The sequence below is a fragment of the Ostrinia furnacalis genome, unplaced genomic scaffold (assembly GCF_004193835.3).
Source record: "Ostrinia furnacalis isolate ACB-3 unplaced genomic scaffold, ASM419383v2 OfSCF0209, whole genome shotgun sequence".
Lineage (NCBI taxonomy): Eukaryota > Metazoa > Arthropoda > Insecta > Lepidoptera > Crambidae > Ostrinia > Ostrinia furnacalis.
In genome coordinates, this window is record NW_021130448.1 from 222,532 (window position 1) to 247,610 (window position 25,079).

General features: G+C 42.8%; 1 protein-coding gene across 1 annotated transcript in view; it reads right to left on the bottom strand.

Annotated features, from left to right (window-relative positions):
* The window catches only part of bent (projectin protein bent), a 113,557-nt gene that overhangs the window by 18,042 nt on the left and 70,436 nt on the right, over positions 1–25,079 (bottom strand). Inside the window, exons 62-78 of the mRNA XM_028309300.1 lie at positions 21,177–21,296; positions 20,434–20,598; positions 19,530–19,700; positions 18,475–18,591; positions 17,734–17,899; positions 17,060–17,220; positions 16,211–16,369; positions 11,810–12,017; positions 11,084–11,270; positions 9,564–9,718; positions 8,825–8,977; positions 7,928–8,057; positions 7,346–7,445; positions 6,506–6,671; positions 5,079–5,203; positions 1,395–1,590; positions 564–733 (exon numbers count right to left, since the gene is read on the bottom strand). Coding sequence (XP_028165101.1) covers positions 564–733; positions 1,395–1,590; positions 5,079–5,203; positions 6,506–6,671; positions 7,346–7,445; positions 7,928–8,057; positions 8,825–8,977; positions 9,564–9,718; positions 11,084–11,270; positions 11,810–12,017; positions 16,211–16,369; positions 17,060–17,220; positions 17,734–17,899; positions 18,475–18,591; positions 19,530–19,700; positions 20,434–20,598; positions 21,177–21,296 — 2,649 coding nt within the window. The remainder of the gene's footprint in view (positions 1–563; positions 734–1,394; positions 1,591–5,078; positions 5,204–6,505; positions 6,672–7,345; positions 7,446–7,927; positions 8,058–8,824; positions 8,978–9,563; positions 9,719–11,083; positions 11,271–11,809; positions 12,018–16,210; positions 16,370–17,059; positions 17,221–17,733; positions 17,900–18,474; positions 18,592–19,529; positions 19,701–20,433; positions 20,599–21,176; positions 21,297–25,079) is intronic.

A 25,079-nucleotide genomic window follows, 5' to 3' on the forward strand; every position in this document is an offset into this window, starting at 1 on the left:
AAAATTACAAATCTAGAGCCATTTTCAGTTTCGTTATTAACGAAGCGTTGAATGGCGCGCCCGGAGAGGCTTAGTTCAAACGATCATTGCAAACGTTGTGTTAGGGATAGAGACATGCGATTTTTGGTTATACGAAGGTAATACGATAGAGAATAATACAAAGTAATAAAAACCACTGGTTATAGGGGCATTTTTTGGAGAAATTTATCAAATAACCAAAAAAACACGAATTTAAAAGCAGATTTTTTTCAAAAACTGACATTTTTTATTATTTGTTGGCCTTTTTTGTGTATTTTATGTATTTTTTTAGTATCGCCTGTTATTGAGCATTATTTCTGTTTTTATTTTATCAGGATATACCGCTTAGTTTAAAAGTTATTACGTTTTCGTTACAATAAGTAATTGGAAGATAAAAAATTCTATAAAAAATTAAAAAAAAATCTCAAAAATTTTTTGACCTCTTTTTTGTCGATAAAAATAGGTCTAGTTTCATCTTTTTTCATATGTACACTTTAACGTGACTCACACTGTATAGATAGGAGTACAGTTATATTACAACTTACCCTCAACAATAACGACGCACGAGGTCTCATCGGTGCCATGGATGTTTGTGGCGATGCAGCTGTATTTGCCGCTGTCCTCGGGCCGGCAGTCGACGATCTCCATGGTGACGACGCCATCGGCGTGCGTCATGGAATAGTCGAACTTGGATAGCTCCTTTCTGTCCTTGTACCTGGATGGAGTGAAATGGAGGTGTTAATTAAGTTTGGTAATGTAAATTGTAATATCATTAGATTTATAGCTGGTGTTTTTAATTTTTGCAGATTTATTGAATCGTTGCGTATCAAAAACTATTATGGAGCTTATGCTCAATTTTTGATGATCATTTCCATTTTGGGATTATACCTGTATGAATATGAAAATGTCTTGAAGCGTGTTCAATATGCATATTACAGAACATGGCTTATAACTCGTTTCATTTTCAAGCATAGATTGAGAATTTTAATTTGATTGGTTGAATTTCCATAATTTGACCAATCACAGGACAGAGTCTATGACTAAAACAAATCGAGTTTTGAGTGATATTTTACAATAGGATGATGTGTCCAAGTGGCAGCCCAAAATCCCACTTTTTCGAGGCTTGGTGGCGTGGCAAACAGCACTTTTTTGAACTTACCTTCAAGCTGGAAGGTACTCTTAGACTGGGTCCTACTGTGCGTGGGCGTGGATTTACCACTTGACGGTGGGCTTGGGCTTACCACTAGACTGTGGGCGTGGCTTTCCGCTGAGCCATAGGCTTGAAGGTGTCGCCGCAGCTGGAAGGTGAAGGCGGGCGCCGTCTCGCTCGACTCCTGCCAGAAGGTGTGGGCAGCAGTGTCCACGCGTGGGCTTACCACTTGACGGTGGGCGTGGGCTTGCCGCTGAGGCAGCAGAGCAGCTTGCAGGTGTCGCGCGCCTGCATGACGCGCGGCCGCAGCTGGAAGGTGAAGGCGGGCGCCGTCTCGCTCGACTCCTGCCAGAAGGTGTAGGGCAACGCCTCGCGGCGGCGCGGCGCTTCCGGCAAGTGTTGGCGTTGGACCTTGGGAACCGCTGGAAGAAGAGCACACAGTCAGTCGTGTCATGTAAAGCCTGGTCCGTGAGCACGTAGAATCCCGTCCAATGACCCCAAGTTACCCATCCTTATGGCTCGCGCGTAATTATATTGCTGTCGCGACTATGCGACGCGCGCCCGCAGTGAGTGTGCGAGCGCGACAGTAACATAATTACGTGCGAGCGACAAGGATAGGCAGCTTGGGGTCATTGGACGGGATTCTACGTGCTCACGGACCAGGCTTTAGTTGGAAACAAATTAAGACCCTGGGACGAGGAACAAGCAAGATCACATCCAAGTTTCCAAGGATGTAAGATGAATAACGATATGGAAACTATGCTACAATAAAATTGATTGTTTGAAGATCTTTTTCTGGCAAGTGCTGCCGTTGGACTTTGGGAGCCGCTGGAAAAGGGACATATGGTCAGTCGTATAAAAAATATAAGCAACATCAAATTCAAATTAAGACAAACAAGGCTGCAAGATTAATAACGATAATCAGATACCCTACTAAGATGATTTACGAATTCTGGGAAGTTCTATCAGTGCGAAAACTGTTCATTCTCAATGCTACTCTACGCAAACATAGGACTGTCAATTATAACCCTAATATAGTAATAAACAAAAGGAGGAAAGATAGGGTGTGTCAGACGGTTCATTGTAGATTGGAACTTGTAAAGCACCAGTACAATTATATAGCTCCACTCCTTTATAATAAAATAAATAAAGAATTAAATATTTATTCCTTAAATAGTTATCACTGTAAGAAAAAAATAACAGAGTGGCTTCTCAAGCTTGAATACGATATGGTTGAGTCTTTGATTAAATAATACTAAAACCGACAGTGCAGTCGCCCTCTGCGTACGACGAATGAGGCAAGTTGAGTCTCCCCAGAAGTGACTGGGCTTGTCGGAGAGACCAGCTGCCCCTGGACATCTGACTTTGAAGGGCCATTGCGTAGCGTTAGGCGCTTCGGTTCCGACAGGGACTTCGTGTTGAGTTTGGTGTCCCATGTAACTCCCAGAAACTCCAGGCGTTGAGTCGGAACCAGTACAGATTTGTCCAAGTTGATCGTTCATCAGATTCGTCGCGTCAGGCTCACCATAAAAACGACGTGGTCGTGTAAAATATGGCGAGACTGATTGACCAGCAAAAAAACGTCCAAATAAACCACACACCTGATATTGTGACGTTCTCGGTGCCGATGACAGGCCAAACGGAAGGCAGGTCATCTGGTCAGTAACCTTCAATGCTGCTCGGCTATAAGTAGATGAAAGTACGCTTGGCTGAGATCGACCTTCACCATCCAGTCTTCGCTCTGTAAGAAACTCGGCACGCGAAAATGACTGAACAGATGAAACTTTTTCAATTTGACTTTGTTTAACTGTTTCAAATTGAATATAGGACGGAATGAACCGTCCGTAATTGATTGATTAGGTGATACAAGTGGTGGCTTCATCAGTTAGGCAGGGGAGTGAGATATTGGTTTCTTACCCTTATAGACTCGCTCGTTCTTGTTGGTAGATGTCCTGTTGTCAGAAGACTTGCCATGACCTTTATTTTTGTCCTTCGAGCCTGAAGACTTACCTTGAAAATTGTTGCCGCCAGATTGTTTGCTCGTCGACGGCTTCGGCGTATTATCGCTGGAACGATTTCGTTTGTAGTAGTAATGAAGGTGTTAGTTTTTCGGCCCCCCAATTTTTTGAAGGTATTTGCCAATAAATCGCCATCAAACAAATTCTCTGCACTTGGAGGAATTCTTTGCAAGGCTCCGCAATGATATTCCTCTGAAATTTGCTATAATATACACTCCCTACGCATGCGAATACAGTCAGCCCTCCTGCCGCAACATATTTTTAAGATGTCATCAGTTACTATTGTATAATTACTTTCTTTACCAAATGATTGCTCAATTTTACCAAATAAAGATTTGGGCGTGAGCGTGGTATTTTTATCGTTCGACCAATCTACTAAGTTTTGTAAGCAATTCGTCTTTCTGAGCCAGAATAGCGTTCGATAATGCAGCGCAAGTTCTCTCTAATAGGTACAAACGATCTTCATTGGTATTTATTTTTCATAAGACATAGCATCATCATTTGACTACCAGGAGATAACAAACACATCACTCAACAAGATGGATTCCGGATATTGGCACGGAACAAATAATAGAGAGTTTTAACTAACAATAAAACTTACCTATTATTTTTCCAACAATATCCGGAATCCAGGTAATGCCTACCTGGTACCATCGTGAGTAAGTATAATGATCAAAAAGCCGCGCCATATTCCGGTCGCCGCCATTGCCCCCACCAAAACGAGCGATGGTGGCGCCGGAAGTCGAAGGGAGGAAGTTGCTAAGACGAAAAAACCATGAAAAAAGACAGGGGCTTTACTCAACAAGATGGATTCCGGATATTGTTGGAAAAATAATAGGTAAGTTTTATTGTTAGTTAAAACTCTCTATATTTTTAACATTGGAAAAATAAAAAACACAAAAATTACCGGAAACGAATTTCCACGGTATCGCACATCAACAACACGGTTTTAACCTTTCCACCGAACACAACACAAACTCGTTACACCGTTCAAATATCTAGACTAATTAAAGTACAATTCGGCCTAGGGCCAGCGCGAGAATAGATCTGGCGTCCGCGACCTATTTGTTCACAATTAAACTATTAAGTCGTTGAACCGATCGGTTGGCTTTCGACTGATCTGACAGGTTTATTGTTAAGCTAGGTTTATTAATTGTGCCATTATATTAGTCATAATGATTTAATTGGGGGAGAGTTTTATTGCTGGTTCTAAATATATCGCTATTATATTTTAAGCGTTATGTGCTCTAGTGGCATTTATGAGGTTAATACAGAAGGTTAAATAAGATTTATTTTTAAACTTTCTGTCTGTTTCTAACTTGTGAGTGCAAGTGTAACTTTCTGTGAACTATTTTAAACAATTCAGCTAAAACTACACAAAGGAATACAGATACTAGAACAGCTGTGACAGAGCCGCCGAAAGTTCGAGTAAACGGTTTTCGAATGGGCATACATCTTGGCAAAAGTAATGCATGCATGACGCCCCCTGTTCGATAGATTTAATAATGGCAAACGTCGAGTTTTTTCACTAGATCAAACTTGTGAAAAACTTCACCAACCTAGCAGTTCGTTCGTTCGTTCGTTTCAGCCAAATGACGTCCACTGCTGGACAAAGGCCTCCCCCAAGGTTTTCCACAATGAACGGTCCTGGCAGTACTTAGTTAAAAATATCTTATCTAGACGAGAGATCATGTTCAGTTCCTTAGAGATAGGAAGGGTCCTTAGGGATACTTCTAGCAATCGATTTTCATAGGCTGAAATGGTGATGATATTAAGATCGTGTTGTCAAGGTCAAAAAAAAAAGTTCGTGCTTTGTGGCGTTCTTTAGGAGCGGTGCTGAAATACTTCCAAACGGACTGCTATTGGCTAAAATGATGATGATGATGACTTACGTTGTACGTTGAGGAACACGACCTCCTCCCGGAATCCGTAGTGGTTCTCCGCACGGATGATGTACTCGCCGCGGTCTTCCAGCTTCGCGCGGTTGATGATGAAGTAGTAATCATCGCCCGCGTATCTGTGTGAACGAATATAGTGTCAGTAATCTTTTAGCTATGTAGATTTATGAATTGTTTTATTACTTTCTGTGAAAGTAATTGATAGCTTATTAGGAATTTATATACCCGAAAAATTTGAACCTTTGGTTCATTTCACAGTCATAAATGAGTAGTCGTTTATGTACGAGTATAAGGCAAACAAAAAATTTTTTTTAATAGATATCTTGGGGAGCTTTTACGCTAACGAAGTAACTCTTTCACTAATGTTTCCACATATTATTGAAATATCAGAACAGTAAGACTGAGTTGCACCACCTAACTTTAACAGTAAATGTAACGATAACTGGAGTTTTTTGGTTGGAGTTTGAAAGACTTTTGACGTTTGTCAAAGTAAAAGTAAGATGGTGCAACCCAGCCTAAGACATATTCTAAAACAAATTATTAGTTGAGATTTTTGAGATCAAATTGTAGATTCTGGTTATAGCTACAAGATTTGCAGTGATAGGAAAGAGGTAACTTTTGAAAAGTCCTTCTATGTGACGTCAAATGTCGTTATGCCTATTTAACCTTACCTCTTCATGAACTTGACAGACTGCCTGAGCTCGTGGTTGTTGCGCGACCACGTGACGGTGGGCGTGGCGCAGGCGATGATGCGGCAGTACAGCTTCACGGACTGGGCCTCGTAGCAGAAGGCCGAGTAGCGACCACGTGACATGGGGCGTGGCTACAAGCTTAACCGACTGGGCCTCGTAGCAGAACATTTCGAGGGATCACGTGACAGAGGGCGTGGCTACAGTTTGACGGACTAGTTTCGTAGCAGAACGCACGTCGTCGCTACGAGGCGACAGATACTACAGTATCAGTCGTGCGTGTCTCGCAAGTGTTACCTCTTCATGACGGACAGACACTCGCAGCAGAACGTATCGTAGCAACCACGCGACAGAGGGCGCGGCTAAAGCTGACCGACTGGGATTTGTAGCGATCATTCGACAAAGCGCGTGACTACAACTTGCTCGACTGGCCCTCGTAGCAGAAGGCCTCGTAGCGACCACGTGACAGAGGGCGTGGCTACAGCTTGACTGGTCCTCGTAGCAAAACGCACGTTGTCCCTACGAGACGCCAGAGAGAGACAGCAACAAAGACGTTACCTCTTCATGAACTTGACGGACTGGCGCAACTCGTAGTTGATGCGCGACCCACAAATGACAGGGCCCACTAGAAGACTGAAGTTCCTCTTATCCAGGCTAAGAAAAATGAGAGGCGAAGCACAGGATCCTAATAGGGCACTAAGTTAAGGCGGAGTTTCGTATAAGATAAGGTACCTCTTCATGAACTTGACGGACTGCCTGAGCTCGTGATTGTTGCGTGACCACGTGACCGTAGGCGTGGCACAAGCGATGATGCGGCAGTACAGTTTTACTGACTGGCCCTCGTAGCAGAAGGCCGATTGCGGCTTGATCACGAACCGCGGCGCCGCTTGCCGCCGGTCTGTAGAGATAAACGATGTTATGATGGGGAAAAATAAAATATTAAGACTGTAAATTGCATTGCTTTTAGCTTTGATAAGACCGCTCGAAATATGGCACTCAACTGAAAAGTTTCTTGTGGTATTGGAGTAGTGCGGGATGGAAAACATGATTTTATAAGATTTGATAGGGTTTGAAAGAAAGGATTGTCTGTGCCTATACGATTATTGCCTATATAATTTGAATTGGATGATAAACATTTCTACCACACAATCTTTGTTTGCACTGTCTTCAACTGTGTATTTATTTGACAAAATGCTATGCTTTTTAAAGTAAAATTTAAAGTCAATCATGCGTTAAACTAAACAAAGTGCATCATTGCAGCACTTATTCGAGTGCCATAGCCGAGGCAACAGTGAACAGTGATTTTATAGTTTTAGCCTTATTCCCTAAGATAAAAGGCAAGTAAAATAAGTTTATTAAGTATTTCTGTGTGTTATAAAATGCTGTTTGTTTTCCTAATGGTGCGTCCACACTGGGCGAAAATGCTCGCGCGGCAAACACGACATCTTACTCACTCAAGAGCAGGGTGAGCAGGATGTCAAGTTTGCCGCGCGAGCATATTCGCCCAGTGTGGACGCACCATAACAATAAAATGAAATAAATACTTATTTAAACTAAAGTGTATAAACTCACCGAACTGTCCGTCGTATATCTTCCACTTCTCGATGAGCAGTTTGCGCAGCGAACTGTACTCGCTCAGCCTGCCGATCGGCAGCGCGAATGATGACCAGTTCTAAACAGAAATGGTAATTTTAGTATCTCTTAGTAGTAGCAAATTAGTAAATTAGGTACCTGATTTAAAAAACGGAACAGGTTTTCGATTGGACTTAAGATTAGGTTTTCGATTGGACTTAAGATTATTTGGAGCAATGTTGAAATATTATTATTGATCTATGGCCAATTCCCTGTCCAGTGTAGGTTCAAAAAGGATTCCGATTGAACCTCGCTTCCACCTTCGGCCTGATCGTCACTTACCATCAGGTGAGATACAGGCCAAGAGCTTCCTTGTTGTGGATAAAAAAAAAATGGTGAATCGAAAGTGAAACGCTAGAACAGGTCGATGCGTGCTTATTAAGGCCTGCTATTTCGTTGGAAAGGGCTGAAAATCAGCGCCATGTCTACGCGATTAATGACACGACTAATGCCGAGTTGAGGACCTTTTAGACACACTGTCTTTTGCATACGTTTTCTAAAAAGTTTATTCTCATAACTCACCTCGTATCTGTCCCGTAGCCTGTTGCGCAGCGCCTCGTATCTCCTGGCTTCGATGGTGGCGGTTCTGGCGGCAGCCGCGTCTCCGGCTAACCACTTGTGCATTAAACACTCGTGCGCTGTCATACGTTTCCTGGGAGAGAGAAGTGGGAATGAGTGTGTGAATGAGACACGGGATTATGAAAGTTTGTATTAAGTCGTAATATGTGAAAATTTTTAATTATGTAGAATCAAGAATAATTTATTTGCATTGATTATGGTACATTCAGGATCTTAGGTTAATTACAGTTTCACATATCCAGCCATATAATTATTAATAGCATGCAAATTTACAACATAGGTTACATTTAGACTCATTATTTTTAAAAATTATTATATTGTCAATAAGTTATGTGTAAGTTCTTCTTCTAAAATGCTATAAATACAAAAGTAATTCTGTCCGGAACTGGTAAAGTATAGACTTCTTGTCTCAAAAATATTGAAAGAGAAATAGGAGAACAACATGAAGAAGTAAATGTAAAACACTTTGATCGACAAATACGCAACACAATCTATCTGAGGTAATTAAAAACTAGACTTCTAACATTTCATGTATTCTTCGATGATTGTTTAGCTACACTGCAAGTTCGTTCGTTTCAGCCGAAAGACGTCCACTGCTGGACAAAGGGCTCCCCTAAGGTTTTCCACAAAGTCCGGTCCTGCGCCGCCCGCATCCAGGCACCTCCCGCGACCTTCCCCAGGTCGTCGGGCCACCTAGTGGGAACTGGGAGGCTTGCTCACACTACGTCTTCTGGCTCGTGGTCTATCACGACAACCAAAGCGACTTTGGTTCACACTTCATCGTCTCACCATGTTGAGGACACCCTACAGTTACCTAAACAAGTAACAAACACTACTTACTCTTTGTTCTTAACCAGCAGCCGCCTGATGAAGTCCTTGGCATCATCAGATACATGCTGGAAGGCTTCCTCGTCGAACTCCCAGTCACAGGCCTTAACGTTCTTAAGGGTCTCGATGTCGTTGTTACCCGCGAACGGTGATAGGCCGGAGAGGCTGCGGGTATAAATGGAGGTTAAGTATTTGTTGTTTAATTCAAATACTATTTGCTTATGGATAGGGTAAGTAGAATAGAATAGAATAGAATGTGTTGGTTATTTTAATCATATTATGTGCACTAGTCCTCTTTAATTATGATCAGTCAATTTTATCCAAAAACAGTTGTTAAAAACCACTGGATTCTTGTATAAAGTTAACTGAGACATTAGCTACTTACATTATAATTTTGTTACAATTTTAGATCGAAAGAAAATGGGAGACAAAAATCATGATCAGTTTTAGAAAGCACTCATGAACTATTCTAGAAAATTGGGATGTATTCTAAAAAAAAATGCGGGATATAAAATTCTAGGTGCAGTTTAGAGGAACAAGACATAAGGTACGCAGTACCATTTCCAGCCCCCGTCGGGATGCCCATAAGGTGGAATATCTGCGATACACTTACAGCAGGTATAAGAGCACTCCACTCAGGTGCCCTTTACGATATTTACGGGAAGAGGGGAAAAGCGGTTCTATTCTAATCTGACAGGAACATAGCAGGCGGCAGTTACAAAGCAGTTTAAGTGGTAACTTAGTAACTTACAGCACGTATGATAGAACTCCCACGGCCCACATGTCTGTGTAGAATCCAACCGGTTCGCGCTCCACGATCTCTGGCGCGGCGAACTCGGCTGTACCGGTGGAAATCTTGACCACCTCGTTGGGATCCAGCTTCGTGGCCAGACCGAAGTCGATGATCTGTGAAGGACATAGTGGATTAGAATTTGATCGTGGTTTATTTACGTCACTTTTTACTAAATCACAGAGATCTCGTTCGCACCATCTTTTATCAAATTCAAATCGTTTATTGCATGTCACATTACAATTTAGTTGCAAAATAGAGAATCTTTAATATTATTCGCAACTTCTGAGTAATCTAAAACAAGAAGTCTGCTTGTGACCACGGCTGCAGCATCGCAGCCGAACGTCAAGCCGTGAGTACATAATGTAACTCATTAATTAACGTTGCGTTAAGACCCATGTCTTACTATTTTAGTTGAAATGGAACTCGAAAGTTTAAAATTCTGAGTAATCTATCATTAGAGTTTATTTAAGACTGTACGTTAAAACTTATGCGGGTATCCGGTGCGTGCGCCTATTAGTTGCACTGCAAGTACCAGTATCGTACCAAAATTTATAGGAAAGAAAACTCAAGGAGACGAATAAAAGTTGGCAGGTTATGTATTTGCTCACACGCAGTACATGGCAGGGTTGGACACTTCCTTGCAAATGACATTTACGTAAAAATATGCCCACCCGTCACGCGTGTGGAAACTCATGTCACGAGTATGCGCCACTCTGCGCTGTTCTTACTATTTTTCGATATAGAAACGCGTGCGTTTTTAATGCAGGCCCTAACCGCGCATGTTTAAGTCATAATGAGGCTGAAGAAAAGTATATTTTTATTAGTTTTCAACCGTATCCTCACTGCCTAAAGTCCACATTGATGTTGGCTCTATTTCACGACTGAAGCTTGGAAGATCTTGACGTTAGACTCACCTTGACATCAGTGCCGCTGCGTGTCTGGCACATGACGTTCTCGGGCTTCAGGTCGAGATGAATGATCTTCTATTCGTGCATATGCCTGACACCTTCGCATATGTGCCGCATGTAATGTCCATCACCTGAAATCAGACTCACCTTGACATCAGTGCCGCTGCGTGTCTGGCACATGACGTTCTCGGGCTTCAGGTCGAGATGAATGATCTTCTGTTCGTGCATATGCCTGACACCTTCGCATATGTGCCGCATGTAATGTCCATCACCTGAAATCAGACTCACCTTGACATCAGTGCCGCTGCGTGTCTGGCACATGACGTTCTCGGGCTTGAGATCCAAGTGGATGATGTTTTGTTCGTGCATATGCCTGACACCTTCGCATATCTGCCGAATGTAGTGTCCATCACATGAAGTCAGACTCACCTTGACATCAGTGCCGCTGCGTGTCTGGCACATGACGTTCTCGGGCTTGAGATCCAAGTGAATGATGTTCTGTTCGTGCATATGCCTGACACCTTCGCATATCTGCCGAATGTAGTGTCCATCACATGAAGTCAGACTCACCTTGACATCAGTGCCGCTGCGTGTCTGGCACATGACGTTCTCGGGCTTCAGGTCGAGATGAATGATGTTCTGTTCGTGCATATGCCTGACACCTTCGCATATCTGCCGCATGTAGTGGGCCGCTTCGGCCTCGCTCATGTTGTAACCAGGTTCTGTAATGCGCTCGAATAGCTCGCCTCCGGACAAGCTGTGGAAGGAAGGATTTATTCAGATTTACTGCTTTATTACTCTACTAACATAGTCTCTAAGATCAAATTGTTGCTAACCAAACTATGGACTGCTTTTGTCTGATAATAAAATGATTTTTTTTTACTACGACAGAACTAGTGTTTATTTTGTACTTAGGGCAGTCTTAAGATGCTAGAGATCTAAGAAAGTCACAGAGATATTCGTTTCAGCCAAATGACGTCCACTGCTGGCTGCCTCCCACAATTAAACAATCATTTGGGATATATCATTCTCCAAAAATAAAATACATTCTAAGTAAAAAAAAAACATTACAATTTAGGTCATCACAGCGAAATTTGTAAACCAGCTCTAAAACGTATTTCTTGTAAATTGGCTGAGACGACATTTTATCGCCAATTTTTGAAATGGCGATAAAATGGCAACCCACAATTTTACACAAGATCAGGTATTTAGAATTAAGACTAGTAAGAGTTCTTTAACAGTTCGACATCAGAAATCACTTTAAAAAGGACAGCAAAAACTACAAAATATACTCACAACTCGAATATCAGCACCATCTCATCGTCATCCTCAAACGCATCATGAAGATTAATCAGTTTCCTATGGTGCAGCTGGTTCATTATGTCTATCTCTTTCTTGATGAGCTCCTTCTCCATCGCACCAGTGACCGGGATGAATTTAGCGGCGAAGTAGTTGCCGGTGGCCCTCTCGCGGCATCGGTGGACAACGCCGAACGCGCCTGTGCCTACAACAGTGCAACGCACCTCATGCATCTGAGTTTTGGGACTTTTTAATGGGTGATTGGTAGAGATGAGACGTATTTACTAGAACAGATCCACACACTAGGTATTTTACAGTACTAGGCGGCACCTATTCCAATTTTTTAAATACTTGATCCACCTAGTATTTTATAAATTACACGATTTCCGACCCTATCATTAAAGTAATAGAGGTTATTATTGCGTAATCCGTAGTCGTGTATTACGCGCACCTAGTATTTCTCGCTAAGCTTATGTGCGAACGTAGAGATTCACTCCGTCTCTGTCTGACCAAACAAATTTGAGCGCGACGAAGCAAACGCACACAAACGTAGTCAAACCATATTCATGTAAATAAGAAAAAATATGTAAATATTTTTATGAAATTGATATCTTTTAAATACGCCAACTTTTAAGTTGACAGTCCTAAGCCTGTTGAAGTATGAAGGGAGGAATTATTATTCAATTTCAAATTGCATTATTCATACTACGGTTGTATCTTTAAAAAAAAAATGTATTTTAAAGTCATATTACGTGGATTAGTCCGCACTAGTCGCGTCAAGTATGCTAAATTACTACGTACTAGGTGGAATAGGTATTTGGATCGAGTATTAATAAATACTAGGAATAGGTGCACCTAGTATCAAATTTACCTAGTATAACCCATCTCTAGTATTTGGTTTTGAGTGATTTTAGTTAGATAGGTTAATCTGTTTACCATGAGTTTACGTTAGGTGTGCTGCGAAGAAAAATGACATTAAGAGTAGGCGCACACCGTTGATTTTTAGTTGGCCGATAGTTGTGCCCGATTTTAATTTGTATGAAGATTCGGCCAAATCGAATCGGCGTAGTGTGCGCACTCCCATACATGCCCATACTGATCAACTGCCCGACTAAACTATCGGCCGACGAAAAATCAACGGTGTGCGCCTACTCTAAATGTATGACAGATTGTACAGCGCCCGACCGAAGCGGTGAATTTCAAGAACTAAGATCTTCATAGGTTTCTTTGATGCGAGCACACCTAACGTAAACTCACGGTAAGCATACATATTTTTGAAGTGAAAATATGAATTCATTTTGAAAAAAGTTATTTTTGGTTGCAGCAGACTTGACAGTGATCACCATCGTCCATTTTGTTTAGTTATCGCCATTTTATACAACGTGTCCCAAAATTCAAGGATAAGCCGGCGCCGCAGGGTGGACATAGTCATGACTACTTTAGGAAAAATAAGGAAAAAAATCTATCTCAATTATTTTTTAAGTTACACAATAAATTACGAAATTCTTCGAAAATTGACACCCCTTATGATATTTTACATTACCACGACCACCATTTTTCAAATATTTCTGTTTTTTTGTTTGTATCGGCAACTTAAGTAGTGCTGCTGTCCATCCCAACTCTTAAAACCCCCAGAATCCTTGCAGTTTTTACACAAAAGTTAATCAAAATATGTTATTTCCTTAAAATTTTGAACGATTTTTACTCTAACTCCACTTTGACTCATCGTTTTGTAAAAAAAAAGTATAAACACTACTGCGGCAAGTTTCTTATAAAGTTGACGCAATTATCAAAGATTCCAAAATGGTATAATACTCTAAGAAACCTAGTCGCAAAAAAGATATGTGTACCATTTTTACAAGCACTTCGCTTGTTAGTCAGTATGGGATAAATCTTGCAACTGAATTTAAAACCAGTTCTCCTTAACCAATTGAGCTGAAATTTGGTATACTTGTGTAAGTACGATGAAAATGCAATATTATGGTACCATTGCGCTGAATGGAGACTGGAGGTGGCCATAGGAACTTCTAAACGAAACGGCGGAATTGCATCTAGTTTGGGTTCGTTGGATTTGTCTTTTCAAGCACTTTAGTGCTAGATGATGTCCAGGGTCCTGATGATGGGGTGTCAATTTTCGTCGAATTTCATAATTTATTGTGTAAGTTAAAAAATAATTGAGATAGATTTTTTTCCTTATTTTTCCTAAAGTAGTCATGACTATGTCCATCCTGTGGCGTCGGCTTATCCTTGAATTTTGGGACACGTTGTATATTTGATTATTAGCGCCCAGTTGTCGCGATTAATGTCAGCCCGCTTATGTGTGTAGCAACCCTTACGCGCGGCTTTAGGAATCGAATGCTTATGATTTCTATTGAGGAACATATTTTCACTTATTCGTATTACATATTATAAGATATCTAAAATTTTGTGCTCGGTTATTTGTTGCCAATCGTCTAAATTATATGTATTTTATAACTAGGAAGACGCACATTCCTGTTAATTATAAATATTTGTTGATAAATAAATATTAATTTTAAATATTGTATGAAGCTAAAAACCGTGCACTTAAACTACCACAATATAATAATATGTTTTAAATAATATATCGTTAAGTTATTATGTATAGTGTTGTAAAATAATATGATTAAGTTTTATTTAATCTACAATAAAACCAATAGAAAAACATTTTGAAACAAATCCAAGTATTGCATTGATAGACGAATTTATCTCAAATATTAATTTAGATATCTTTATGTTTTTCTATTGTACTAAATACCAAAAAAATGCTAAAATTCATCGCCGTAAATCTACATAGTCTTTGAAATTGTATAGTCTGTTTTTATATCATGCTTTGTATATCTAAGCTTTTATTTGTATAAATATTGTATAAATAGTATGCGTGTGAGACAGAAGGATGCAGAGAAAGAGATGCACTACATCGATCTATTCACACACAGACCTCCGGCGCGTTTGCGTTTCCTTTTAGACGAAGCCCTCATGAAGTCACCTGCGAAATTCATCTTTATATGTACCAGGATTAAGGTTCAAATCTACTCGTTAGTGTCGCTATGTTAATGAAAACTCTTTGGGAAACTAAGTGATGGTCAATTTATTTTAGATTTTATATTGGGACTATTTTAATGGTTAGTATTGCTGACATGCTGATATTGCTGAGAATCTCTGACTCAAAAAAAAATCAATCTCGGACGGACAGTGAATCAAATATTGGTATCTCAATATGATGTTAAGGTAAGCCATCAATAAGGCATAAAGTAAGGAGTTCTAAAACTATCTTTTAATGAACATGCATTCTAATATTGTAAATTTAAAAGGACCTAAAAACTCCGACCTCCTAGAGAAAATCCGCAAGCAACTTCGTGAGTTTTAGTTTATTTAATATTTACATGCTTATTTAATTATTATGTATTATGTATTGTAGTTATATATTGCACGTTTACTTTTTCAACATTACATTTCATACATTTATTAGGGTGAGTAATTGAATGATCAAACGAACTTACCAAGTGAAGTTCGATCTAAATTATCCTGTTTTCGCCGAAGAGATTTATTTTACCATGTAGTACCCCTGTACGACAACCCAATCCGCACACAATATTCAGCGTAGTAGTAGTAAAAAACAAAAGAGCGGGCAACCCCACCCCTACCACGCTGTGGGCTCGGTGTCCGAGCGGTCTCATTATATTTAGAGAAGAGATGACATTGACGTTTACCTCCAGGGAAGAAGATATAGAAATCTTCGGGTTGGGAGGGACCTTAAATCTCTTCGGCGAAAACAGGATAATTTAGATCGAACTTCACTTGGTAAGTTCGTTTGATCATTCAATTAAAAATGTATGCTCAATGTCATTAACAATATGGTGTAATTTAGCTTGTCTCAAGAGTCAAGCAAGTTTGTCAGAAGTTTTGTTGACAAACGTCAGTGATCGGTACTGCGCCGAAGCTATAGGGCTGACTTCGGTAAAATGATGTGACGTGAGGTGCCAATCTGCAGAAAATGGCGGAGGAAATACATGATTTAGCATGAATTATCATGAATAATATTAACTACTTATTTACCTCTCAGTGTCTTGAGGCAACTTAAAAAAGTACATTCTGTGTTTTTATTATTATTTAGGCAGTTAAATACTGCACAGTATTTAGTACACCATTTTCTTTATTTTTTTCCATCATACACAAGAATACGCGTGCGTGAGTCAATGTTCGCTCGTATGTGAGGCCTTGTCGAATAGTACTCTTGTAGGGGGCAATCGTGCGTGTTTTGTTTTCGATGTAAACTCGCGGAGATGAACAGGCCTGATACGGGTGCTAATCCGGCAAAGCTTATCTACGCAAGTTCTATTATACAAAACTACAGAACACAACAAAATAGCAACTCACCAATCTCCTCCAGTATGTCGTATCTGTCGTACACAGAGCAGGTGTTGATGTCGACGGGCTGCGGCACGTACTTGCTGTAGATGTCGCAGACATAACTGTCGTAGTCCTTCACTGGTCCGTGGTCCGCGTTCGTGCGTATACGCTTGCCGGTTTCGTCCACTGCGGAGGAAAGGTTAGGGTCAAGTATGGATAAAAGGTATGGGTTACTATGCCATGTGAGGTTTATGATGTAAAGGCCACGTTTTGCAAATGGCTTAGCAATGAGGCCATGGTAGTATAATACTGCTGACCAATTTCGGAGTCTAACGGATATCAATGAAGGTCGCGGAAAAGACCTGAATGCAGGCAGCGCAGGACCGATCGTTGTCGAATTTCTTGAGGAAAGTCTTTGCCCATCAATGTCCTTTTGTTGAAAGGAACGGACGAGCTTTTACATTTTTCAGTTCAATTTTACTTCTAGCTAGTTCTAGAGCTTCTTTCTCATTCCATTTTACAAAAATGTATCCGCCTCAAAGCCTCAACGTGACCACGACCGCTCTGCCAAGATTTTTTATTTATTTATTTTGACTTTGCAGATAGCCTTAAGCAGCTTTTCCAGCTTCACCGGGCCAATAGAAGAGCGCAGATGGCTCTCAAGCTAAGCGAAAAGACTGATAAGAAGAAACGCGGCCGTAACAGCGTATTACACTTGAAAATTTCGACAGGTACATTCAGTGTCTAAGTAGCTCAGTTGAAAGAGCAGTCTCCCGGTAAGCGGAAGGTCGTTGGTTCCATTCCCGCCTTAAGCAGTTAGATTTTTTCAAGTTGGTTTATTTAAAAAGAAACTTGTACGTAGTCTTCTCAACTCACCAGGATATTCCTTCTTCTTGAACTCCTTCTTGACGACGGCCTTGGTCTGCACCAGTGACGTGGTGTCGCTAGGCTCCGACCGTCCGTAGATGTTCTCTGCGTAGACGCGGAACTCGTACTGTTTGCCGGGCACCAGACCCGTGATGGCCATGGTGGTAAACCTGGGGGATAAGGTTCAGTTTTGAAAAGCAAGTTTTTTAGGTTGTTCTAAAGACTTTTTCACACATCAGTCGAAAACGTCAGTCACGTCGTGAATCGTGCCACGACACATTGCAAGAACTTCTTCACTTCCACATTCGCTGTCATTCGTTCCAAGAAATGTCAGTGTCAAGAAACACCGGAACAGTGGTTTTAACCGCCTCTGTGGTAAGACCACCTGCTTTAGACCCTGAGACGGGACCGTTCGATTCCCAGTCAGAATAGATTTTTTGTTCGATTTAGTTAGTGGTTAGGATTCTTCTAAGTCCGCCTGACTACTACCACCTTACATAAGTCTGTAGCCATAACAATATTGTTGTGTTCTGGCATTAAGAGGTAAGATAGCCAGTTCCTCTGTGGTTGAGGATTTCGGGTGAAGCCCGCTTCTACCTTTAGCCTGATTATCACTTTCCACCAGGAGAGATGCAGGCCAAGAGCTTCCTCGTTGTGGATAAAAAAATAATAAAATGTCTAACCTGGTGTTGCCGACCCGGATCCAGCTGGTCATCGGGTGCTCTCGCTTCTCCACCAAGTAGTTGGTGATGTCGGAGCCACCGTCCCAGACTGGCGCCTTCCAGCTGAGAGCCAGCGAGTCCACACCGATGTTGTCCACCGCTGGGAATCGTGGTGGGTCTGGGCGATCTGTGGGTAGATGGAAGAAAGTGGTGATAAGTTGAAACACAAGAATAAGTAGGAAAAAATAATAATTTGAAAGAAAGAAAGAAAGAAAGAAAGAAAGATACATTTATTACAGTGGACATCACACAAATACAGGCAATTACATAGACATGACAGTGGCACATATTCAATTTAAAATTTATAATTTGGTTCATTGTTTAGTAAAATAATTAAATTAGGTGTTTGAACCAAAATGGCAACCATTTAGAATGTGTCATGGGATAGGGAAGAACCCAGAACTATAACGCTGGTATTTTGTGGAAGCCACAGTTGCAGAGTATCACTCCAGCGCCAGTGAATCCAGATAATAAAAAAATGCTGCATCTATGCATTGTTTGCACAAATATCTTGGAGTCAAAAAACAATATGTCCGACACATAGTTTAAAATGAGTGTCAAATCTTGCTTTCCGAATTTCAAACTACATGTGGTCAAATTAAATTAAAGAGATGTCTGAAGGAAGGATAAGCGAAAGTAAATCTCATGACATACCAAGCCAGAAATAGATCTGAAAATATTAATGTGTCAAAAAAAACTTACCGCTGATCTCAATGTTGATGATGGCCGAGTCTTGTCCCAGCTCGTTCTCAGCCGTGATCCTGTACGGCCCTGAGTCCAGTTTGCTGGCGTCCCTGATGGTCAGGATCGCGTGGCGTTCTGGAATAAGACAGTATGAAATAAGTATAATTTTATTGGGAAACTGAAGCGATAATGATGCTAGTTTGGCAGCTGCCTTCACGGGTCTTCGTATATATGTAGCCTCATTCGGGTAACAATACTTCAACGACAACAAATCGCTGAAAGCGATCCTGTCGAGTAATCGTACTATCGAAATGACCCTTATGAATACGGTATTAAAACTGTTTCTCAATGGGATAACGTAACTAAACGTCAATGACAAGTGACAAATCGCTGAGTTGCGATCCTATCGAGTAATCGTTCTATAAAAATTAACCCTTGTGAATACGGATTTAGAACTGTTTTTAATATTTCAGTTCAGCACAGCCTAAAATAGATCTGATCCCACCTAAATTATTGCTTTTATAGTCAACTTTTACAATACTATAACCCCACTAATTTTAGCATAGTCCACTAACAACAGCACTCTGTTCTTTTGATTGATTTCGTTGCGGGTCCAATGACAGTTTAACTTTCCCCCGGGACAAACTTCACCTTCACTGGTTGGGTTTTTATTGGCGGTCAAGCTGTAGATCCTCGCAACTCCTGTAGTTGCAGCGGTGGGAATAGTTTCGTACATGCTAGTCTATGGTCGACTCACCTTTCCTCTCCACATGGTAGTGTAGTCCAGACTCTATGGTCTCTCCCTCGCGCACCCACGTGATCTTAGCCACATATTGACCCGTGAAGGGGATCTTGACGACCACATTCTCCCTTGTCGTTGCCAACACAACACTCGCTAGTCTATGGTCGACTCACCTTTCCTCTCCACGTGGTAGTGTAGTCCAGACTCTATGGTCTCTCCCTCGCGCACCCACGTGATCTTGGGCACCGGGTGTCCCGTGAAGGGGATCTTGACGACCACATTCTCCCTTGTCGTTGCCAACACAACACTCGCTAGTCTATGGTCGACTCACCTTTCCTCTCCACGTGGTAGTGTAGTCCAGACTCTATGGTCTCTCCCTCGCGCACCCACGTGATCTTGGGCACCGGGTGTCCCGTGAAGGGGATCTTGACGACCACATTCTCGCCCTTGTCGAAGTATGCTGTGTCGCGGAAGCGTGGTGGCACGTTCAGTTTCGGCGCGGCTGTGGAAGACAAAGATTTTTAATAAAATTCATTTGCATAAATAGCTCCACGGTGTAATAAGATATGGTAGTCGTTGGAACTTTTGCAGTAAAGAGGTAAACTTTGAATTCTCATGAACTACAAAGGAGGTAAACTTAGAAGCTGAAAAGAAGTAGACATGAAACTTCTAAAGCCCGGTCTGCGAGCACGTAGAATTTTGTACAATGACCCCAAGCTACCCATCCTTATCGCTCGCGACAGCAATATAATGAGGGCTATCGTTTTAGCGCTCACCAGTTAGCGCCACTGTAGAGTAAGGTCCTGTCACTTGCTAGTAGCGAAGACAGTGGCGCCAACTTGTGAGCGCTAAAGTGGTAGGAGGACTATCGCATTTGCACTCATCAAGATGGCGCCACTGTAGAGTAAGGTCCTGTCAATCGCCAGGGGTGCCAACTGTTAAGTATAAAAACGATAGCCCTCATTACGCGCAGCTACGTGCTCTCAGACCAGACTATAGAAGCTGACAGATATACTCATTTACAATAAGGAAGTCAACGCGCGTGCTCTTAATGAACGCGCGCCATGCGTACCATACTTAGAACTGTTGCCAAGAATTTGTCTTGGAACTTCGTAAAGGTATCAAGAGGCACACTTGGAATTTCTTGCAGCTGACAGGATTTGCAACTGTTTGAGTGTGCCAGGCGGTAGTCTTGGAAATTTGGTCTTCTAGACTAGATGTAAAGGTATACTCACTCATAATAAGCAGTTCAGCACGTGTGCTCTTGACTCCTGCACGATTGACGGCGCGGCAGACGTACTCATCGGCGTCTTCGCCGAATACATCCACAACTGTCAAGAAGTGGTTGTCTCCCTCGCTCCAGATGCGGTGGCGCGGGCCGTTGGTTATCTCCCTTGCGCCTGGGGAGAAAGAAGGTTTAGAGATTAAAGATAGTTCTTGGCTCCTGGAGTGAATACAAGAGTTGGAATTGACTGGGGAGAAAGAAGGTTTATTGTATAGCACTGAAGATAGTAGTGCTCCTGGAGTGAATACAAGAGTTGAAACTGGGAGAAAATCATGGATACAAAAGAATTAGGAGGGAGCCTAATTTTGGTTCTGCGTTGATAATGAAGCATTAATTCATGCCACTAGAGCTGGTACAAAAGAATTAGAAAAATACCTAATGCTCAACATGGAAAATAGTTTTTACTATGAACTTCTAAAAAATGTAAACGATCCTTTATGTTACGTTTGACTTGTTTATCAGAAAAATAATCAGGTACCGTCAATGTTTATCTTGGCTTGTTGTGGATGTTTAACGGCGTTTATATTAGCTGACTTATGTTTTACTCTTGCGCGTATACGTTACCTTATGGTAACGTAACAAACTTGTCAGGAATTAAGAAGTTTTTCAGTTTCAAGATCTATCAACATTTTACAGACTTGGAAAGTGAAAATCATGTTGCTATACAATATAAAAGAAGACAAAGATACTTACCCTTGTACCACGTGATGGTAGGCTTCGGCTGACCAGTGATGGTACACTGGAATTTAGCGTTGTGGTACTGGATGCAGTTGGCATTCTTCAGTGGCTTCACGATCTCTGGCGGCGTGGCAGCTGTAGACAAATAAATATTTATAGTATACTAGAGCCCGTTGGAAATTACGAAAATGATTATGCTGTCAACATAGCAAAGTTTTTACTTTAAATTAACCAAACGCAAGTTTGATTTTCTACACAACAAAATAGTCTAACTCAGAACTGATGGCCATTGAGGCAGAAAAGTTCTCGAAAGACGACCATGGGCCAGAAGACGTAGTGCGGGCAGGCTTCCTGCTAGATGAACCAACTATCCGGTAAAGGTCACGGGAAGCATCTGCATGCAGCGCAGGACTGATCTTTGTGGAAATCCTTGGGGAGGTCTTTGTCCAGCAGTGGACGTCCTGTGGCTGAAATGATGATGCCGATAACTTACTTTTTGAGTCGACGACTTTGAGTGCTAGACGAGGTTAGACCGGCCTCGTTCTGGAGTGTCTAGTACCAAGGCCCGTGATGGTTGGTCTACATCTACAGTGATCATATATCTGCCGGCTTCTTTCTGGGCGGTGACGAGTCTCATACGACTACCCTCGATGGCGGATCTACATCTATAGGATCAGACACTCACCCTTGGTGTCAACGACCTTGACCTGCTGGCTGGCAGTACTAGGCGGGGACAGGCCGGCACACTAGGTGGACCGTCAATCTGGTGTAGGCTGTGGGAACTACTTGGATCCAGGCAGCGTAGGACTGATCGTGACTGTCAGTCTTCAGCAGTGGACGTCCTATGGCTGAAATAACGATGATGATGATGACACTCACCCTTGGGGTCGACGACCTTGACCTGCTGGCTGGCAGTACTAGGCGGGGACAGGCCGGCCTCGTTCTGTGCGGTGACGCGGAACTCGTACTGGCGGCCCTCGATCAGGTTGGCACAGTTCAGCATGTTGGGCAGGCAGAGCACAGCGTTCACGCGCTGCCACGTGCTATATCTAGCCCAGAACTGATGGCCATTGGGGCAGAAAAGTTCTCGAAAGACGACCATGGGCCAGAAGACGTAGTGTGGACAGACTTCCTACTAGGTAGACCAACGAACTGGTGAAGGTCACGGGAAGCTTCTGGATGCAGCGAAGGACTGGTCTTTATTGAAATCATTAGGGAGGTCTTTGTCCAGCAGTGGACGTCCTTTGGCTGAAATGATGATGCCGATAACTTACTCTTTGAGTCGTCGACATTGAGTGCTAGACTAGGTTAGACCGGCCTCGTTCTGGAGTGTCTAGTACAACGGCCCTCGATGGTGGATCTATATCTCCTCATATATTGATAGTACATCTAGTGACTAGATTAAGTACTCACCAACGCAAGCAATGTAAACTGTTTACATTATAACGTCGCTGCTGTCACGAGCAATGTGTTCCGTTTTTGGGCATATTGCCGCGACACCGGCCCCGCCCCCTTGTCATATCTCCCTTTAGTTTCTGTGACCTGTGGTACTCACCCTTGGGGTCGACGACCTTGACCTGCTGGCTGGCGGTACTAGGCGGGGACAGGCCGGCCTCGTTCTGTGCGGTGACGCGGAACTCGTACTGGCGGCCCTCGATCAGGTTGGCACAGTTCAGCATGTTGGGCAGGCAGAGCACAGCGTTCACGCGCTGCCACGTGCTATATCTAGCCCAGAATTGATGGCCTTTGGAGCAGAAAATTCTCGAAAGACGACCATGGGTCAAAAGACGTAGTGCGAACAGGCCTCCTACTAAGTGGACCGACTATCCGGTGAAGGTCACAGGAAGCATCTGGATGCAGCACAGGACTGATCTTTGTGGAAATCCTTGGGGAGGTCTTTGTCCAGCAGTGGACGTCCTGTGGCTGAAATGACGATGCAGCTGATGACTCACCCTTCGAGTCGACGACTTTTGAGTGCCAAGGGAGGACAATCCGGCTTCTTTCTGGGCGGTGTCGTGTATAGTACAACGACACTCGACATCAATAGATGACAAGACACTCACCCTTGGGGTCGACGACCTTGACCTGCTGGCTGGCGGTGCTGGGCGGGGACAGGCCGGCCTCGTTCTGTGCGGTGACGCGGAACTCGTACTGGCGGCCCTCGATCAGGTTGGCACAGTTCAGCATGTTGGGCAGGCAGAGCACAGCGTTCACGCGCTGCCACGTGCTATGTCTAGCCCAGAACTGATGGCCATTGGTGCAGAAAAGTTCTCGAAAGACGACCATGGGTTAAAAGACGTAGTGTGGACAGACTTCCTACTAAGTGGACCGACTATCTGTTGAAGGTCACGGGAAGCTTGTGGATGCAGCGCAGGACTGATCTTTGTGGAAATCCTTAGGAGAGACCTTTATCCAGCAGTGGGTATCCTGTGACTCAAATCATGTGACTAATGCCCGTTTTCACCATCAATCCCTAATTTTTAAGTGACCCCTATGAAATCAAAATTCCTGTTGTGTTACCTTAGGGGTCACTTAAAAATTAGGGATTGATGGTGAAAACTGACACAAGTCACTCAATCACTAGACTGCTGTGTGTGTGCTGATGACTTACTGTTCAGGTCCACGATTTGCCAGTGTTAGGCGAGGTCAGGCCGGCTTCGTTCTGGGTCATATCGCGTCTCGTACAATGGTCCTTGATGGTTGGTCGACTTCTACAGTGATCATCGGACACTCACCCTTGGGGTCGACGACCTTGACCTGCTGGCTGGCGGTGCTAGGCTGAAATAATGATGCTGATAACACATCCCTAGGGTTGACGACTTTTGATCGCTAGGGGTGGACACTGGACAGGCCAGCTTCGTTCTGTACCTCTAGTAGGAAAAACTTTCGAGTTCGTTTCGTTGCGTATTCAAAGTGTCATCGAAAAATTTTGTATGAAAAATTAAACAGCGCCCCCTATATTATAGCCGCCCTAGGGGGCGCTGTTTAATTTTTCATACAAAATTTTTCGATGACACTTTGAATACGCAACGAAACGAACTCGAAAGTTTTTCCTACTAGAGGTACTGGGTCATATCGCGTCTCGTACAATGGTCCTTGATGGTTGGTTGGTTGGTACATCTACAGCATCAGACACTCACCCTTGGGGTCGACGACCTTGACCTGCTGGCTGGCGGTACTAGGCGGGGACAGGCCGGCCTCGTTCTGTGCGGTGACGCGGAACTCGTACTGGCGGCCCTCGATCAGGTTGGCGCAGTTCAGCATGTTGGGCAGGCAGAGCACAGCGTTCACGCGCTGCCACGTGCTATGTCTAGCCCAGAACTGATGGCTATTGGGGCAGAATATTCTCGAGTGACCATGGGCCAGAAGACGTGCGAGCAAGCCTCTTACTAGTACTAGGTGGACCGACTATCCGGTGAAGGTCATGGGAAGCTTCTGGATGCAGCGCAGGACTGGTCTTTGTGGAAATCCTTAGGGGAGACCTTTATCCTGCAGTGGATATCCTGTGACTCAAATCATGTGACTAATGCCCGTTCTCACAATCAATCCCTAATTTTTAAGTGACCCCTTCAAAATTACTGTTATGTGTTACCTTAGGGGTCACTTAAAAATTAGGGATTGATGGTGAAAACTGGCATAAGTCACTCAATCACTAGACTGCTGTGAGTGTGAGTGCTGATGACTTACTATTGAGGTCCACGATTTGCCAGTGCTAGGCGAGGGCGAGGTCAGGCCGGCTTCTTTCTGGGCGGTGTCGCGTCTCGTACAATGGTCCTTGATGGTTGGTTGGTTGGTACATCTACAGCATCAGACACTCACCCTTGGGGTCGACGAACTTGACCTGCTGGCTGGCGGTGCTAGGCTGAAATAATGATGCTGATGACACATCCCTAGGGTTGACGACTTTTGATCGCTAGG